A 20,000-nucleotide genomic window follows, 5' to 3' on the forward strand; every position below is an offset into this window, starting at 1 on the left:
TCAGATGGTTGATTCTGTTGCCTCTTTTCTTGAGCTGGTACCCGGCATCCATCTTCTGTAGTACTTTTGTCATGGGAATCATGGCTACTAGGAAGAGTAGTGGGGACAGTGAGTCGCCCTGGAAGATCCCTCTCCTGATATTAACCTCTGCTAGTCTTATTCCAGAGCTTGTAAGTATTGTATTCCAGTTGCGCATTGTATTTTTGAGGAAGCTGATGGTGTTTTCCTCTGCCCCATATATTTTCTGGCATTCTATTAGCCATGTGTGTGGTATCATGTCGAAGGCTTTCTTATAGTCTATCCATGCCATGCTTAGGTTGGTTTTCCTTCTTCTACTGTTCTTCATTACCATTTTGTCTATCAGGAGCTGGTCTTTTGTGCCCCTACATTTCCTTCTGCAGCCTTTCTGTTGGTGGGGGATGGTGTTTGTCTCCTCTAGGTAGTTGTATAGCCTTTCACTGATGATACCTGTTAGTAACTTCCACATTATTGGTAGGCAGGTGATAGGCCTGTAGTTACTGGCTATATTTCCCTTACTCTTGTCTTTTTGTACTAAGGATGTTCTTCCTGTGGTCATCCATTTGGGTGCTTGGTGATTTGAGATACAATGCTGGAGTTGTTCTGCTATTCGTGGGTGTAGGGCCTTGAAGTTTTTCAGCCAGTATCCATGAAGGCATTGTATTATTATTATTATTATTATTATTATTATTATTATTATTATTATTATTATTATTATTATTATTATTATTATTATTATCCGTAGAAAGCAATAGCTGTCTAAAATATTATTATTATTCAAGAAAATATCTGTAGAAAGCATTAATTGCCTAAATTATTATTATTATTATTATTATTATTATTATTATTATTATTATTATTATTATTATTATTATTATTATTATTATTGTTATTATTATTCAAGAAAGTATCCGTAGAGAGCAACAACAGTCTAATAACCTACCCAGAAACGATGTCAAGAGGACAGAGAGAGAGAGAGAGAGAGAGAGAGAGAGAGAGAGAGAGAGAGAGAGAGAGAGAGAGATTTTATATCCAGTTGTTGTAAATAAAGGAGAAACACTATAGAGTGAAGGGAATCATATAAGTAGAGATAAAAAACGCTCCCATACAAGCGACTGTGAAGCGACTGACTTTAATCCGGCCTCGTGCCGGAGTCAGTCAGCTTTTTATTCAGACACTCTTCCAGGAAGGATATTTTTTTAATATTTACATATATATTACTGCGGACATTTTATCCGGGACATTCCCCGTTGTTGCGCTCTTTACAAATAGGGGGAATTACAATTTATTCTTCTGGGAACACTGAGAGAGAGAGAGAGAGAGAGAGAGAGAATGTTATTTGTTTGAAAACGTGGGAAAAAATTATATGAATATCACCTTCTTCATTTGAGAGATATATATGTTGGAATTAACTTTGTGAAAGGCTTTACTTGTTTATTTAGTTGAGTATCCCATTTAATTTGCTGTTTCAACATTTTCTTTAATGTCATTTGAATTACGAATTTTATTAAATAATCTAAGTTTATTGAAACTGCATTATTATTAATTGTATTGTATTGCTTTAGTTTGAGTGATTTGCCTTTGTAATTGTTGAGTAAGAAATTTGAGAATAAGTGATTGTTACTGTTTTGTGATCCTGTAAGATTTTCCGATGACTTCTTGTCATCGTTTGTTGTAAGAATTTAAACAGAATACAGTTAGTAACAGCGGCGTCACCACCCAGCTTTCCTTTCTCAACCCTTCTTGGATGTTGTTAGTCAGATATTAAGAACATTTTGGTGCCCAGACCCCCGGAAAGGATATCAAGAACCCGTTTGTGAGTAATTATATGCTAATAAATAGTTCAAGATGGAGAATTTGTTAAAGAAGAGAAAGGCAGCCAGAGGATGGGTTTCTAGGCTAGGAAAGGAACTCGTAAGTTTATTAGGAAGGCCTGTTCTTAGTGCAGTTGAATTGAAGGCTGTTATTGAAAATTTTGATATTAGTTTGTCCAAGTTAGATGAAGTACAGTCAGAAATAGAAGTTGAGTTAGAAAGTGACTTGCTTGATGATGACTTGGACAAGGCCTTTGAGTTTAGAACGACGTCTCTTATACCTAGGATTAAGGCTGCTGAGAAACTCCTCAAGTTAGACAAAAAAGGTGACGATGATAGTAGTACTACTAATGGATCTTCAGGTGCACAAGTGAAGCTGCCTAAGCTAGAACTGCCGAAATTTAAAGGAGAAGTGACAGAATGGCAGTCCTTTTGGGACCAGTTCAGTTGCCATATAGGCAATTCAGATATACCAGTAATAAGTAAGTTTAGTTATTTAGCGTCATTGCTGGAAGGAGAAGCAAAATCAGTTATCTCAGGTCTATCTCACACAAGTGTAAATTATAAGATTGCATGTGATCTACTTAAGGAGAGATTTGGAAGGCCAGAGAGGATGATATTTGCCCATGTTCAAGCACTTTTAAATGGCAAGGTTCCTGTTAAGGCAGGAGGCCCTAAGTATGTTTACCCGCTGTGGAATCTACAGGATGAGTTGTTGACGCATATCAGAAGTTTAGAGGCTTTAGGTGTATCTGGTAAGCAGTGTGAAGTTTTCCTGACGCCAATTATTCTTTCTCGTCTTCCGAGTGAAATACGACTGGAGTGGGCTAGGAAAGGCGCTGGTCATGAAAGTGATTTGGAATGGCTTCTGAAATTTTTACAAGAAGAAATTGAAACTATTGAAAGGTCTAAGACATTTAAAGATGTTACTTCTAGGAAACCAGAAAATCCTAGTGTATCTGAAGAAAAAAGAAACTGGCACTCTAAGGGCTCAAGGAAGAAGGTAACCTCTGCATCTGCTCTGCATACTTCATCAGAGGTTGAATATCCTATCTGTGGATTTTGTGCTAAAAAACATAAAACAGAAAATTGTTATGAAACCCTGAAATTGAATGGGCCACAGCATGCTGAGAAAATAAAATCTGCTGGATTGTGCTTTAAGTGTTTAAAAAAGGGTCATTTAGCTAAAGGGTGTTTTTCCAAGTGTAAAAAATGTAATGGAAAACAAAACCTCATAATGTGTGGGATTAAGTTGGATTCAAATAAGGATAATGACTCCATAAAGGTTGCAGTAGAGAACAGGTCTGAAATTGTAAATAAAAGTAATGAGCAAGGTTCCTCTATTAATTTTGCTGGAGCTGCTTTTCATAACGTTGCTTCTACAAATGTAACTTGTACTATTTTACAAACTGCAAAGGTTCGTGTCGTGGGATCTAATGGCATACCTATTGAAGCAAGAGCTTTGTTTGACAGTGGGTCTGACCGTACTTATGTTAGTAGTAATATTGTAAAGAAATGTAAACCTGAGTGGATTACTAGTCAGCCCCTTGCATATTCAGTATTTGGAGGTGACAATTCAAGTAAGAGTAGCCTAAGTAACATTTATAAATTGAAGGTACTTGATCGTAATAATTTATCACATTTGTTGACAGCTATTGAGATTCCTAAGATATGTCAGCCCTTGATTAGACCAGTTATTCCAAATAATATGTTAAATGCCTTTTCTCATATACAACTTGCTGATGATTATCAGAATAATTCACATGTGAATGTTGATATATTGATAGGTTTGGATGCATACTGGCAGTTCATAAAGTCTGATGATGTAATTCAATTTAATGGAATTGTAGCTCAAAACTCTGTATTTGGTTGGGTACTGTCTGGTGCCTGGCATGCTAATCCTTTTTATCCCTGTACGTCATCTCAAATCTTGTGTATTTCAAAGGTGTCTGATTATGATGTAAGTAAATTTTGGGATCTGGAATCTGTAGGGATTAGTCCTAAGGAGTCCAGTAATCAATTAAAGTCAAATTTCACATTGCAGGAATTTTCTGAGAAAATTCAATTTGTTGAAGGTAGGTATGAAGTAGCCCTACCTTGGAAAAGTGAAACAGCTAAGAGTGATCTAATAGATAATAAACAACTTTCTTTAAAGAGACTAAATAAATTACACTGTAAATTGGATAAGGATGTTAAGCTGAAAACTGAGTATTACAAGGTTTTTGATGAGTATGAAAAGGAGGGTATAATTGAGGAAATTCCTAGTAATGAGATTAGTAGTGCTTTCCCTATTTTTTATATGCCTCACAGACCTGTTGTAAGAGAGGCTAGTACAAGTACAAAGGTAAGACCTGTTTTTGATGCTTCCGCTGCTAGTTACAATGGAGTATCATTGAATGATTGTCTCCTAACTGGCCCCTCTCTTAACCCCGACTTAGTAAAAATACTGATTCGATTTAGGAGATGGCCTATAGCCTTGTCAGGTGATATCAACAAGGCATTTTTACAAGTGAGTATGAGACGAGAAGATAGAGATGTACATCGTTTCTTACTGAAGTGTGAAAATGGTATTAGAATTATGAGATTTCGGCGTGTTCCATTTGGTAACACTGCTAGCCCCTTTTTATTAAATGCTACAATTCTATATCATCTTGAACAGTGTAAAATGACTGAGGTAATACAAGAGTTAAAGGAAAATATGTATGTAGATAATTGGTTGAGTGGTGCTGACAGCTTTAATGAAGCTTATGCCAAGTTCAGTGAGCCTCGTAAGGTTTTATCTCGCAGGTATGCCTTTGACCAAATGGGTCTCTAATAGCAAATTAGTGACTTCTAGATTTAATGATAGAATTAATCTTGTTAAAGAAGATGAAGCTACTGGTGTGTTAGGATTGCATTGGTATAACAATTCTGATACATTTTCCTTTCATGGAATTGAACTAAGCTCTAAGGTAGAGCTGGAGTTGACCAAACGATCAGTTTTGAGTCTTATTGCTAAATTATTTGATCCTCTGGGTCTTATAAGTCCCTTTGTAATGTATGGTAAAATACTCTCTCAGGACATTTGGAGATTGGGTCTTCTTTGGGATGATTTATTACCTCTGGAAATGCAGGTTAAGTTTCAGAAGTGGGTCGAGAGTGCTAAATTTCTGAAATCTTGGAATGTTAATAGGTGCTATTTTCCTGATACTTCATGGGCAGGTCTTTGTAAAATTGAATTACATGCCTTTGGAGATGCTTCCACAAAGGGGTATGGTGCTTGTGTATATATACGAACCTGCTCCCAGGATGGTTCTTATAAGGTGTCATTGTTGGCATCCAGATCTAGAGTAGCACCTATCAAGACAGTAACTCTTCCTAGACTGGAATTAATGGGGAGTTTATTGTGTTCAAGGTTAGTAGTTTTGTAAAGAATGCTCTAAGTTTGGGTAATGATACCTCCCTCATGTGTTGGACTGATTCTAAGATAGCACTTGCTTGGATTCAAGGAGACCCTTGTAAATGGAAACCCTTTGTAGCTAACAGAGTTACTGAAATCCAAAGTATAACTCCACCTAGCTGTTGGCATCATTGTTCAGGAATTGACAACCCTTCTGATTTGATATCCAGGGGGATGTTAGGTGATCAGCTTTTGGCTAATAGTTTATGGGTAAATGGTCCCTCCTGGCTATCTGAACCTTTGTTATTTTGTCATGAAGGTAAAAAATTGTTTTCTATTATGGAAGAAGCTAATTGTAAGGACGATATGACTTGTGTTGCTCTCAGTTTAGACACATCTTTGTTTGAATTTGATAGATGGAGTCACTTTAGTAAAGCTCAGCATGTAATGGCTTGGGTTTTGAGATTTGTACATAACTGTAAAATGCATGTAATTAAATGTTTGGGAACTTCAGGCCCACTGACTTTAGATGAATTAGAGAAGGCCAAAACTAAAATGATTTATTGTGTACAGAGAGAGGTCTATCCCTCGGAATTTAATGCTTTATTGAGAAAAAAACCTATTCCAAGGGGTGTAAATTGGATCCTTTTGTGTAAATTGGATCCTTTTCTAGATGAGCAAGGTTTATTGAGAATTAAGGGTAGGCTTGAGCATGCAGATTTAACCTATGAAAGTAAACACCCAGTAATAATACCCAAATGTCACTTTGCTAAACTACTTGTCAGCTTTCAACATATTTCTTAAACATGCAGGTGTTTCTTCTATTATGTCTTCCTTAAGAAGTAGTTTTTGGATAATAGGAATTAGAGTATTAGCAATGTCTGTCATCAAGAAATTTGTTAGATGTCAAAGACATGATTCAAGGGCTTGCATTCAACCTGTAGCTCCTTTACCAGAATTAAGGGTGAAGGCTGCACCACCATTTACTGTAACTGGTCTCGACTTTGCTGGTCCTCTATTTTGTGTTGATTTTGCATCGAAAAAGTTTTATATTTTGTTTTTCACGTGCGCTGTAGTCCGCTCCATACATGTAGAGCTTACTGACTCCATGAGTGTCCTTGACTGTATGCTTGCAATTCGCAGATTAATTGCTCGTAGGGGCCTTCCATCAGTGCTGTATTCCGATAATGCTAAGACCTTTGTTGCATGTGTCAGTGAATTGCAAAAGGTTTATGGACACCTGTCTCCCCACTGGAGATTTATAGTTCCAAGGTCTCCTTGGTGGGGAGGTTGGTGGGAACGTTTAATAAGATCAGTAAAGTCTGCTGTTCGAAAAACTTTAGGTGGTAATTATATTTCCAGGTGTGAATTAGAAACGACCTTACATGAAGTTGAGGCATGTGTAAATTCCAGGCCTTTGACTTTTGTTAGTGATGAACCTGATGCCCCTGTCCCTTTATCTCCCTCTCATTTTCTTATTGGGAGAAGTACAGGTTTTCAAACTCCGGTGAACACTGACCCTTCTTGTATTTCAGCCAAGGATTTAAGTGATAGAGAAATCTTAAGAAGGCAGATCTTAAATATGTTTTGGACTGTATGGAGCAATGATTATATCTGGAGTTTACCTTGTGTTGTTAAGGGTTTCACTCCAAATTGTGACCTGAAAAGGGGCGATTTAGTGTTAGTGAAGGAAGATAATTTGCCCAGACTGCATTGGCCCTTGGGTGTGATAGTTGATGTATTTCCAGGCAAAGATGGACTTATTAAAAGTGTAAATGTAAAAAATTCCAAGGGGGTAATTACCAGGCCTATGCAAAGATTACATTATCTGGAAATTTCAAGTTTTGACTCTGAAGCTATAACAGAAACCATAAATGAATCCATGCCTGAATCCCCTCTTGAGAAATCTAAGTCTGTATTCCCTCTTGAGTACTCTGTTGAGAATCGCACCCGATCGGGCAGGATAACTAATGTCCCTAAGAAACTAGATTTGTGATCATATAGGTTTGTATCTAGATTCACATGTTTATTCAAGATTTGTAAGTCCATTTTGCTATAAATAACATTTATCCTAATTTATTGTTTATTTTTTGTCTCTTAGCAAACATCAGTTTGAGTTACTACTACAGAATCTATTGAAATTACTGTTAAATTTTAACTTCCTATTTGAGACAAATTCCAGTGTAACTTACTGTATGTTACTGGACTGTACCTTGTTCATTATTATGTTTTCTTTGTTTGATAGGAGTTATGACTCCTATGGTGGGGAGAATGTTTGAATTAACTTTGTGAAAGGCTTTACTTGTTTATTTAGTTGAGTATGCCATTTAATTTGCTGTTTCAACGTTTTCTTTAATGTCATTTGAATTACGAATTTTATTAAATAATCTAAGTTTATTGAAACTGCATTATTATTAATTGTATTGTATTGCTTTAGTTTGAGTGATTTGCCTTTGTAATTGTTGAGTAAGAAATTTGAGAATAAGTGATTGTTACTGTTTTGTGATCCAGTAAGATTTTCCAATGACTTCTTGTCATCGTTTGTTGTAAGAATTTAAACAGAATACAGTTAGAAACAGCGGCGTCACCACCCGGCTTTCCTTTCTCAACCCTTCTTGGATGTTGTTAGTCATATATTAAGAACTATATATATATATATATATATATATATATATATATATATATATATATATATATGTATGATATATGCATAAACATGTATATGTATGCATGTATGTATGTATGTATGTAGTTGTATGTATGTATATATATATAAATATAAATATATATATATATATATTATATATATATATATATATATATATATATATATATTATATATATATATATATATATATATATATATATATATATATATATAGTATATATATATATATATATAGTATATATGCTCAATAAATTTCTTTGCTTTTCATGGTTAAGTATTATGCAAACGTGAAGATTTGCCCATGGATAGTGTATAATAATAATAATAATAATAATAATAATAATAATAATAATAATAATAATAATAATAATAATAATAATAATGAATATTATTATTGTTATTATTTTTATTATTATTATATCATCTTACTATTAGACAAGTACCCTTTTTAATCTTTGCACTGCATAACAAATCACTGACCTACAGGATGCAAATGAAGCCACGAGCGATTGTGAGTTTATTTGCACTGCTAAATTTTGTGATCTCCCTGTGGATAGAATCAACACAGGCTCCGATTATTTATGCCGCAAAAGTACTTCTTCGGCTGTTTTCTAGCTCTCTGACTATTACATCATAATTAAATATGTACCCATTTACATGCTCTCTCTCTCTCTCTCTCTCTCTCTCTCTCTCTCTCTCTCTCTCTCTCTCTCTCTCTCTCGTACGCGAAAAATATGAATAAAAGAAGAATAGAAATAGGCCGTCTAAGAATTGAAGGGAGATTAACGAATGAAAAAAAGGAAATATGCAACATATTGGCAGAACGATATAAGAGAGAATTCACCCCAAGAACTGATAATGAAGATAATGATATAGAAGTAAGGGACGAAAATAGTGAATATTTAGCTGACATAGATATTAATGAAGCTGATATTGTGCAGGCTATTAATGAAATTAAAATGGAGCTGCTGCAGGGCCTGATGGTGTCCCTGCTATTTTGTCAAAGAAAGTAGTTCATTCTATCGCAAAGCCACTTGCAATATTATTAAGACAAAATGTAGATACAGGCAAGATTTATGATGAGCACAAATTAGCATATATTACCCCTACTTTAAAAAGTGGATCAAGACTAGAGGCAAGTAATTATAGGCCTTTGAGTGTAACATCACATATGAAAGGGTAATGAGGAAAAATATTATGAAACATTTAATAAAGAATAATTTGTTTAATATAGGACAACATGGTTTTGTACCCGGAAAAAGTACACAAACCCAACTGTTAGTCCACCGTGAGAACATATACAAAAATATGAAAAGCGGAAATGAAACAGATGTGGTTTATCTAGACTTTGCAAAAGCTTTTGACAAGGTAGACCATAATATATTCGCGAAGAAAATTAGAAAACATAATATAGTGGATAAAGTAGGAAGATGGTTAAAAGAATTTTTACACAACAGAAAACAGATAGTTATTGCAAACGATGAGAAATCGGATGAAGCTAAGGTAATATCCGATGTGCCACAAGGTACGGTGTTAGCTGCATTATTGTTTGTTATTATGATTGCAGACATAGACAGTAATGTTGAGGACTCGGTAGTGAGTAGTTTTGCCGATGACACAAGAATAAGTAGAGAAATTACTTGTGATGAAGATAGGAACGCGCTACAAAGAGACCTTAACAAAGTATATGATTGGGCAGAGGTAAATAGGATGGTATTTAACTCTGATAAATTTGAATCAATAAATTATGCAGATAAAGAAGGAAAGCTATATGCATATAGGGGACCTAATAATTAGACAATCACAAATAAGGAAGCAGTTAAAGACCTTGGTGTGATGATGAATAGGAACATGTTATGCAATGATCAAATAGCAATTCTATTGGCAAAATGTAAAGCAAAAATGGGAATGTTGTTACGGCACTTCAAAACAAGAAAAGCTGAACACATGATTATGCTTTATAAAACATATGTTCGTAGTCGACTTGAATATTGCAATATGATATGGTACCCACACTATCAAAAGGATATTGCAAAAATAGAGAGTGTACAAAGGTCCTTTACAGCTAGAATAGAAGAAGTTAAGGACCTTGACTACTGGGAAAGACTACAATCCTTAAAATTATATAGTCTAGAAAGGAGAAGAGAACGCTACATGATAATTCAGGCATGGAAACAGATAGCCGAAAACATCATGGAGCTAAAATTATCAGAAAGATCAAGCAGAGGTAGATTAATAGTGCCCAAAACTATACCAGGAAAAATAAGGAAAGCACACAGGACATTAATCCACTACGCACCAGCATCGATAATGCAGTGTCTATTCAATGCGTTGCCAGCTCATCTGAGGAATATATCAGGAGTGAGCGTAGATGTGTTTAAGAATAAGCTCGACAAATATCTAAGCTGCATCCCAGACCATCCAAGATTGGAAGATGCAGAATATACCGGAAGATGTATTAGCAGCTCTCTGGTAGACATTAGAGGGGCCTCACACTGAGGGACCTGGGGCAACCCGAACAAGATGTAAGGTCTGTAAGGTAAGGTAAGGTCTCTCTCTTTTGCTTTCGCTTGTATGGCGTTTTTATGTTGCATGGAACCAGTGGTTATTCAGCAACGGGACCAACGGTTTTACGTGACTTCCGAACCACGTCGAGAATGAACTTCTTTATCCAGAAATACACATCCCTCACTCCTCAATGGAATGTCCAAGAATCGAACTCGCGACCACCGAGATGGATCGCCAACACCATACCACCCACGCCACCGAGGCGCTTCTCTCTTTCTCTGCAGTGATTCTACCTGCTATATTCCAGTTCTTGGGTAATTGCATACGTAGTTCAATAGATATGTACTCTCTCTATCTCTCTAAGCAATGATTTTCTCTCTCCCTCTTAGCAATGATTTTCTCTTTCCCTCTCAGCAATGATTTTTCCATCATTTTCCATTGCTTTTGCAACAGGGATAGAATAATGAACGCAGATATGAACAAGGAAGACTATGGGTTCAAGACAGACCCAATAGGCTAAAGGTTCATTTCGCGGGTAGACGCACTGCTGATGAGTCTTCTTTAAAAACTTAAGGAGTTGGCATCAGTTCAGGATGTGAAAGGGCTTACTTAATAAAAACAGCAAAATATTAAGCCGAAATTTCTTTGGCGCAATCGAGTCTTCTGTACAACGTATAATGCTGTATGAGCCGCAGCCCATCAACCTCAGCCACGGTCCTATAGCGTTGCAAGATCATGGCTAAATCTAACCCTAAATAAAATAAAAACTACAGAGGTTAGAGGGCTGCAATTTGGTACGTTTGGTGATTGGAGGATGGATGATATGTGGGCGGATAGACAAAGCCATCTCATTATTTTTCTTTACAGAAAAGTAAAAAAAAATTTTTTTTCTTTCGTTGTGTTTTGCCACAGCGCTTAGAAAATACAGATCGATACTCTTCATTATATCCTTCGATGTTCTTCATTATAATGGACTGATACATTTCATTATAACGTACTGATAAATTTTACAATGTTCTATAGATATTATTCATTTCACGTTTTGATGCTCTTAATTATGTGTTATGGAGTTGCATTGTTATATCGTATTAGTACACCTCATCATAACCTTACATTGTATCGAGTCACCTCATTATAACAATGATACAATACATTATGCTGTACTGATGCACTTCATTATCACATGTCTATACATTACGTATTATCCGTACATCGTAGAACGAGGGCTTGTATTTATATGGAAATGTAAGCTTCGTATAATTACCAAACTCTATTCACTGCACACACAACAGAATCAGCGATGAAATCATTGACTGCAATTATCCTTCAATTGCAATTACTCTCAGAGCTGCGAAAATAAAATTCCCGTTACTGTTATTCATTAATGACGAATCAATGACGCTTAGTTGTTTGATTGAAATCAACAGTGCAGTAATATTATGCCTCGCCAGATTTCATTTCGGTTTTCTTCCACTTCAAATTTAGATGTTCTTTTCGCGTCCCTCAATTTTCTAATTATAAATCAAAATGGAATTAGTTTGCGAGACGTCAAAATATTATTCACTCGAAGTTATGAATGTCTGTAATATGGTTGTTCTATTTTGTATTCCAGCAATTAAACATTGTAGGCTTGTGTTCTTGTTACAACCCTCGAGGTTGTTATGCAATTATCAAATTATTTTTGGGTTGTCAGTATTATTATGTATCTCGGTGCTGAAGGTCAGCGGAAACAAACACTCAAGGAAACTTAACAATATTTAATGCTTAATATCAATACAATATTTAGATCAACCTTGTGAGATATAATAATTCAATGCCTTAATAACAACCAGGAAAGGACGAATACCGGTCTTTTGAATCCCACTAGATTACTTAAAACTAATAAGCTAAGCCCTATCAAATAAAGACAAATGTATGAGGAGGAAATGACAATTATCAATAAACGACTCTTTGGATCCAACGATTTTGCTGGCCAGACCAAAAACGGCCCTAATTCTAAACCAAAGGAAGAAGGAAGGCAGCGTAAACAAAAGAAAATAATTATAATCCCTACCTATTATTACAAAGCTAAATACGTGAAACCTTGTCTACAAATGACTCATCAGGTGACGTAATAAGGTCACAGCACAAACATGACAAAATACAGTTCTTCTCACATTAGTGAAGTCATTAGGGAAGAGTCTATCCCAGGGCCGCGATCCAGTCTCCAAAACAGTTATCAGGGCAGGTCATGAACTCCAGAATAATAACGTAAAGGGGGGCGATACTCCGTCTCACCTGGAGTCAGCCTCCCTACAGACCATCTCACGAGTTATAGTAGATTCACATCAACGGTGCATTTGATGTCTAGGCTAGTCCCTTACGACGCTCCTGATTGGCTGTTGATAAGCCAATCACAGGGCCGGAAACTCTCAGTGTCTCTCGAGAGTTCACATTAGGTAGGATGCAAGTTGCACTTCTCTCGAGGGATACTTCTTACATAAGTATCCCTCAGAGAGGTGGAACATAGTAGATTCTACCCATGTGAACTCTCGAGAGAGACTTGAGAGTTTCCAGCCCTGTGATTAGCTTATCAACAGCCAATGAAGGAGCGTCGTAAGGGACTGGCCTAGACATCAAATGCACGGTTGATGTGAATCTACTATAGCAAGCTCCCCCTCCCAAATCCACAGCAGATGGATGGAGACGCAGAGGCGGTAGGTAAACTCACTTCAATGCCGGGAGACAGCGACGGCACCAATTCCCTGGGAATTCCTCCTCCTCGACAGGGAAAAGCAGGAGAGGCTCAAGTCGCAGGTGACAGGAGGACCTACGAGTCTCGTATCAAAGCACCCAAGTAGCAGGTCGAAACAGGAGACACTCGAGTCGCAAGTGACAAGAGAACCTGCAGACAACAGACCAAGGCGAAGATCCAAAGCGTAGTCCAAAAATACTGTCGGCAAATAATCGCCATCCAAACTCCAAGAATCAGTCAGCTGTTCAAGAGATAATACCAGGGGAGTGTTCTAGCCCGAACTGAACTCTGTCCGAGCACCAACGTTCAGACATCACCAAGGAAGCGTTCATAAACACTCTTAAAAAAAGAAAAACGATAGTTCCATAATATAAACAAAAGGGGAAGAGGCACCTAACCAAACTGAGTAATGTTAAATTAAGCACTTTACGTTAAGCGCTTGAAATGACCAGAAAACGGGCACTTAAACTTCAAAAATAATATAAACAAATATTCAGACAAAACAAAGGCTCTTCTGCTACAAAAAGACTCTTAAAACGTAGTTATTAAACCTAGAAAAACAAGGCTGATCTAAATTTACAAAAGGCAAATAAAAATAATCTAAGCTTTTCTAATAGTTCTATTTCTCTTAAATACAAAAGTAGTGTCTGGGTTAGTGTTTGAATAATAATATTTATGGGCGTTTTGTCTGTCCGTTCGTCTGTTATTCAATCACTGCCAGACGGCCGGTCCGATGGGCATGAAACTTGGCAGGGTTATCGTGGAGACCCCTAAGATGGTTTATAATGGGGTTTCACCCTACCTCCACCAGGCACCGCCACCGAATGGGGTGGGGATGAGAAGGGATTCGCTGAAATGGAGCTGGTTCTGCGCATGAAACGGGGCTGGTTATGCCCGTAGACTTAGTTACTTTACGCATTTATCATACATTATTTCTGTATACACATGACTTATCATTTGGAAAAGAATACTATAGGGTGAACGTCAATGACATAATAGTTGAAAAATACTAGCGAGTCACTTATAGGACGCAGCAAATGAATATTCTATTAGTAAGGATTAGTAAATTGCTTGTGATAAGATAATAATAATAACAATATGAAATCCATATGCGTCAATACAGTATGACGCCAGTTGCATGATACCACTTTATATTTGTGTCCCTTCATGGTTTATAATCCCCCCCCCTCTCTCTCTCTCTCTCTCTCTCTCTCTCTCTCTCTCTCTCTCTCTCTCTCTCTCGTGGGGAGGCGAATTAGGAAACGTCGAAACGTCCGATCTGGATGGAAAATTGTTGGGAAAATTTGGCAAACGACATTCACAAAGATTCGGAGGAAAAGACTGGAACAAGTAGATTGAATTTTCGAGTGAATAAAGAAGCAAAAGATGAGAGAGAGAGAGAGAGAGAGAGAGAGAGAGAGAGAGAGAGAGAGAGAGAGGGGGGGGGGGGGTGATCCATTTGCAATATAAATGTATATGAGGAATCACTGAAAATTCTAGAGCCCAATTTCGAATTACAATTACTTGAAAATAGAGAGGAATAAAGAGAGAGAGAGAGAGAGAGAGAGAGAGAGAGAGAGAGGAGGGATCCATTTGCAAGATAAATGCGTATGAAGAATTATTGAAAAGTCTAGAACCCAACTTCGAATTACAAGTTTTGAGATTAGAGAGAGAGAGAGAGAGAGAGAGAGAGAGAGAGGGAGAGGGATAGAGAGGGAGAAAATCATAATCAGCTGTCATCCTGCGTTCAAACATATAGAGGGGAACTAGAGAGGAGCAGAAGCGAAAATCGATTCGGGGAATATTCATTTTCTGGCGTCCCATTATATCCTGGGTTCTAGATGGCCACTATCCGCTCGACAATTGAAATTCGAATTCGCCTTTCAAACTCCAAAAGCAGACGAGAGCACGACGCATTAAACGCTTTTATTTCAGTTCCGTGAAGTGTAAAATGTTCTGTTGCTTGCTCACTCATGCATTTTTATTTATTTAGCAGTTTCTTTCCGAATTTATTATTATTATTATTATTATTATTATTATTATTATTATTATTATTATTTATTGTCTATCACAGTCCTCCTATTCGACTGGGTGGTATTTATAGTGTAGGGTTCCGGGTTGCATCCTGCCTCCTTACGAGTCCATCAATTTTCTTACTATGTGCGTCGTTTCTAGGATCACACTCTTCTGCATGACTCCTGGAGCTACTTCAGCCTCTAGTTTTTCCATATTCCTTTTCAGGGATCTTGCGATCGTGCCTAGTGTTCTTGTGATTATGGGTACAATTTCCACTGGCATATCCCATATCCTTTTTATTTCTATTTTCAGGTCTCGATACTTATCCATTTTTTCCATAAGTGCAGAAAAATATAAAAAAGCAATTAAATAGAACACACCCTTTATGTATGTATATATATATATTTGTGTGTATATATATATATATATATATATATATATATATATATATATATATATATATAATATATATATATATACACATACACGTACATAAATACACACAATGTTTGTCTATAAATAAATATCGTATTTTATATACACATGCATATACATACATATATATATACATATATATATAGATATGATTAGATTATATTATATATATATATATAATATAGATATATAACAGTATATAAGTGAGATATATATATATATGTATATCATATAATCTATTATATTATATGTATATATATTATATTAGTAGATATTAATTATCTATATATATAATATAATCTATATTATTATATATATAGTTATATATATATATATAGATTAGATATATATATAGAGAGATATATATATATAATATATATATACTATAGTATATATATATATGCATATATATAGAAATATATATTATATATATATAAATATATATTGATATATATATATATTATATATATATATATATATATATATATGTATATTTTTGCATGTGTGTGTGTGTGAATATGCCTACGTATGTAATGTGTACATTTAAAATTCATCACAAAGTGAATAGAGAGAGGGATTATGTGTTCTCTAAAGCAGAGGATCCCAGACCCGAGGAGTTTGGCTGTATCAATTTCCAGCGCTTTGCAGAAGTCAGTTTGGCTGCGAAACTCCATTAATTATTTTTCGCTAATTAATTTTCTCTGACAGACAAATCCCTTTGTCCCTAATTATCAAAGAAAGTAGCCTTAATTAATTTGTCTCCATTTTACGTGTCGTCAGGAAAGAGGTTTTAGGAAAATATATACACATATATATATTATATGTATATACACACACACACACTCACATATATATATAATGAGATTGAAAGCCTATTCAAGCGTCTTCTACTGCATTTCAGTCTAATCCTTAGCCCATTTATCTGGGCTTATGAAAAACGAAGACCCTATTTGTGTGGGCTTGGGAAAGATGAAAAGCCCATTTATATGGGCTTTTAGAAATTGAACACCGTATTTATCTGGGCTTGGGAAAGATAAAAAACCCATTTATCTGGGCTTTTATGAATTTAACATCGTATTTATCTGGGCTTGGAATAATGAAAAGCCCATTCATCTGGGCTTGGAGTAATGAAAAGCCCATTTATCTAGGCTTATGAAGAACGAAGTCCCTATTTGTCTGGGCTTGGGAAAGATGTAAAGCCCATTTATATGGGCTTTTAGAAATTGAACACCGTATTTATCTGGGCTTGGGAAAGATGAAAAACTCATTTATGTGGGCTTGGAATTTTTATGGGCTTTTAAAAAAATGAACACCCTATTTTGTTGGACTTAGGACAGATGCAAAGCCTATTTATCAGGGGCTGGAATATTGTCAAGTGTTCATTTTTAATTCGTTTAGCAGTTCATTAGCTTCAATAGTAACTCGTGTTTATAAACGTTTGAAGCATATATTGAATTCTGACTGCAACAATAACGAATCATTACTGCCCTGTTATTCCTGTCATTCGTAAATCTCTTTGTAATGACCTCTGTAATGAAGTGCGAATTGTAGGGAAATGATTGACGGTGAAATTGGAAATGGCAGTTTAATGAACCTATCTATTCATCACGCTCGGAATGCCAATACTGCTACATGATGCCTGTATCATCTATAAATACGTTTTACATTGCTGTACATATAGCAGAATCACGGCTCTTTGCAGCTAAGCCCCGTCCCGCATATTACACATCTATTAATATGTTTTAAAATACCGTATTTACAGCAGAATCCACGGCTCATTGGAACTAAGCCCCGCCCCTCGTTCCTGAATGGTAACCGAGTGTGGGACGCTGTATTTTAAAAACTAACCATAGAATCTTCTTGAAGACAATTAAATAATGTTTCCCACACCCAAATTAGTTGGTGGACGCCTACTTTCAACTTGCCTTGCCTTATCTAACCTAACCTAGGCGCATGGCAAAAAAAAAAAAAAAATAATAATAATAAATGAATAAGATAAAAAATAACCGAGGCTGATGCAATACCAAAGTATATTTACATCACCCGTGCACCTGATGTTTAGGCCAGTCCCTTACGACCCTCCTGATTGGCTGTTGATAAGCCAGTCACAGGGTACAATCTCGAGAGTTCACATAGGCAGGATGTATATGTTCCACCTCTCCTGAAGGATATGTATTCCCTCAGGGGAAGTGGAACGTACATCCTGCCCATGTGGACTCTCTGGAGAGACTGAGAGTTTCCAGCCCTGTGATTGGCTTATCAACAGCCAATCAGGAGCGTCGTAAGGGACTGGCCTAGACATAAGATGCTCGGTTGATGTGAATCTACTATAGTATACATCTCGGGAATTTACGCCCCGCCCACATACGCACCCACACACACCCATCCATGTATATATATATACATACATAGATTATATATATATATATATATATATATATATATATATATATATATATATATATATATATATATATATATATATCTGTTTATTTATTTATTATGTCCATATATATATATATCCTATATATATATATATATATATATATATATATATATATATATATATATATATATATATTATATTATATATATTGTATATGTTAGTTAGTTATTTATATCAGGACCTGGACCAATAGGAATTAGATTCTAAAGTGGTTCCCTAGTAAAAAGTCACAGTGTTAATGTTAGCATCGTTCACTGCAGTTAATAACTTCGTGCTAAACAACGATCTAAAGAAGCCATTAGAAGCCCAATTTGCCATCGGAAACTGTAAATAACACTGAAATTAAACTAAAATAAATGTTTTGTCAAAAATCAATCTGAAATGAACCACATTATTTAGTTCGTGACTGGGCTTAAACAAATTCCCTATTTCCAAGAACCCACAGACGATTAATCAAACCGTACAAGGCGGGTTCCGATCTCCAGCTGACTCGTGGCGCATGCTAGAATCTACGATCTAATAGCGCGTTGTTTCGCCAACGAAAATTAAAGTAAATATCCTATATTTCTTTAGAAATAATTATTCTGTAGGATTTAACATGATCGTTATTTACTTTTTACATTTTCATTCTAATAAATGAATTATAAATATCCTATCAAGCGCCTCAGTGGCGTGAGCGGTAAGGTCTTGGCCTGCCACCTCAGTGACCGCGAGTTCGATTCTCGGGCATTCCGCTGAGGGGTCAGAGATGTGTATATCTGGTGATAGGAATTCACTCTCGACGTGGTTCAGAGGTCACGTAAAGTCGTTGGTCCCGTTGCTGAATAGCCACTGGTTCCATGCAACGGAAAAACACCATACAAACAAACAAACAAACAAGTAAATATCCAATCTTAAAATTCCTGTATCTTAAATTCTATGCAAAACTCCGTTTTCAGACCTTTTAAGGCTTTTCCATAGGGCTTTCCTCCCCCCCCCCCCCCCCCCCCAAGAACAACAACAGCAACAACAAAACAACAAAGTAGTTTGTAGGCTTACTCCCCGAGTAAGCGAGAAGACTGAAAAAGAGGGGGGAAGCTCAAACCCGTCTGAGCCTTTTAGAGAGACGTGACGTATCCTCGGGGACTGATTGGAGGACTGTCTGGCAGAGGAAACGGGAATCGAATGTCATCCTATGAGGTTTTGATTCCCGCTGAGCCTCAGTTACGATTGACTGGCCTCGTTTTGGGGAGTTTGCTAAGTGTCATTTGGTTTGGGGATTTTTTTTTTTATATTGCCTTTTTTTACATTCAAATTTTCTTGCAGCTTAATCGTTACGGAAACATTCATGAATACCAGCGCGTTAGATTGTTAAAAGAGAGGTTAAAGTTAAGTATATCTTAGTTTAACCAGACCACTGAGCTGATGAACAGTTCTCCTAGGGCTGGCCCGAAGGATTAGATACTTTTTTACGTGGCTATGAACCAATTGGCCAACTAGCAACGGGACCTACAGCTTACTGTGGGATCCGAACCACATTACACCGAAAAATGAATTTCTATCACCAGAGATCAGTTCCTCTGATTCCGCGTTGGCCGAGCCGAGAATCGAATTTCGTACCACCGGATTGGTAGCCGAGCGTGAAAACCACTCGTCCAACGAGGAACTTAAAAGAGAGGTACAGAGGCAGTTGACAGAAATAGGGTTTACATCCCACATAACTGGAAATCTAGGGCAGTGGAGCATTCTAGGTTCTGGGCTCTCTAAAATCTGCGTACATACTTATATGCATACATACCACTTACATGGAGAGATAGGCACACACACACACACACACACACCCAAACGCACATATATTATATAAAATGAATGCGTTTGGTCGTTGATTTATAAGTGTATCTGTGTCAGCGTGCGTGGGCTTCTAGCAGTAATTCTGATGTTCATTCTCAAATCACATCACGGCATCTTAGACTTGTTCATTACTCTGGAAATGTACCTCATCT

The 20,000-nt window shown here is 36.4% G+C and overlaps 2 protein-coding genes across 2 annotated transcripts; both read left to right on the forward strand.

The window, feature by feature from the left end:
* The first annotated feature begins 1,866 nt into the window (after nucleotides 1–1,866).
* On the forward strand, nucleotides 1,867–4,647 carry LOC135196581 (uncharacterized). The gene is made up of 3 exons (XM_064223422.1): nucleotides 1,867–3,412; nucleotides 3,908–4,176; nucleotides 4,492–4,647. The coding sequence occupies exons 1-3, from the start codon at nucleotides 1,867–1,869 to the stop codon at nucleotides 4,645–4,647; spliced, it is 1,971 nt and encodes a 656-aa protein (XP_064079492.1).
* Nucleotides 4,648–6,088: 1,441 nt separating this feature from the next.
* Nucleotides 6,089–7,207, forward strand: LOC135196582 (uncharacterized). The gene has a single exon (XM_064223423.1). It carries the CDS (start codon nucleotides 6,089–6,091, stop codon nucleotides 7,205–7,207), a length of 1,119 nt encoding a protein of 372 aa, XP_064079493.1.
* The last annotated feature ends 12,793 nt before the right edge of the window (nucleotides 7,208–20,000 follow it).

Source organism: Macrobrachium nipponense, chromosome 18, assembly GCF_015104395.2.
Source record: "Macrobrachium nipponense isolate FS-2020 chromosome 18, ASM1510439v2, whole genome shotgun sequence".
Lineage (NCBI taxonomy): Eukaryota > Metazoa > Arthropoda > Malacostraca > Decapoda > Palaemonidae > Macrobrachium > Macrobrachium nipponense.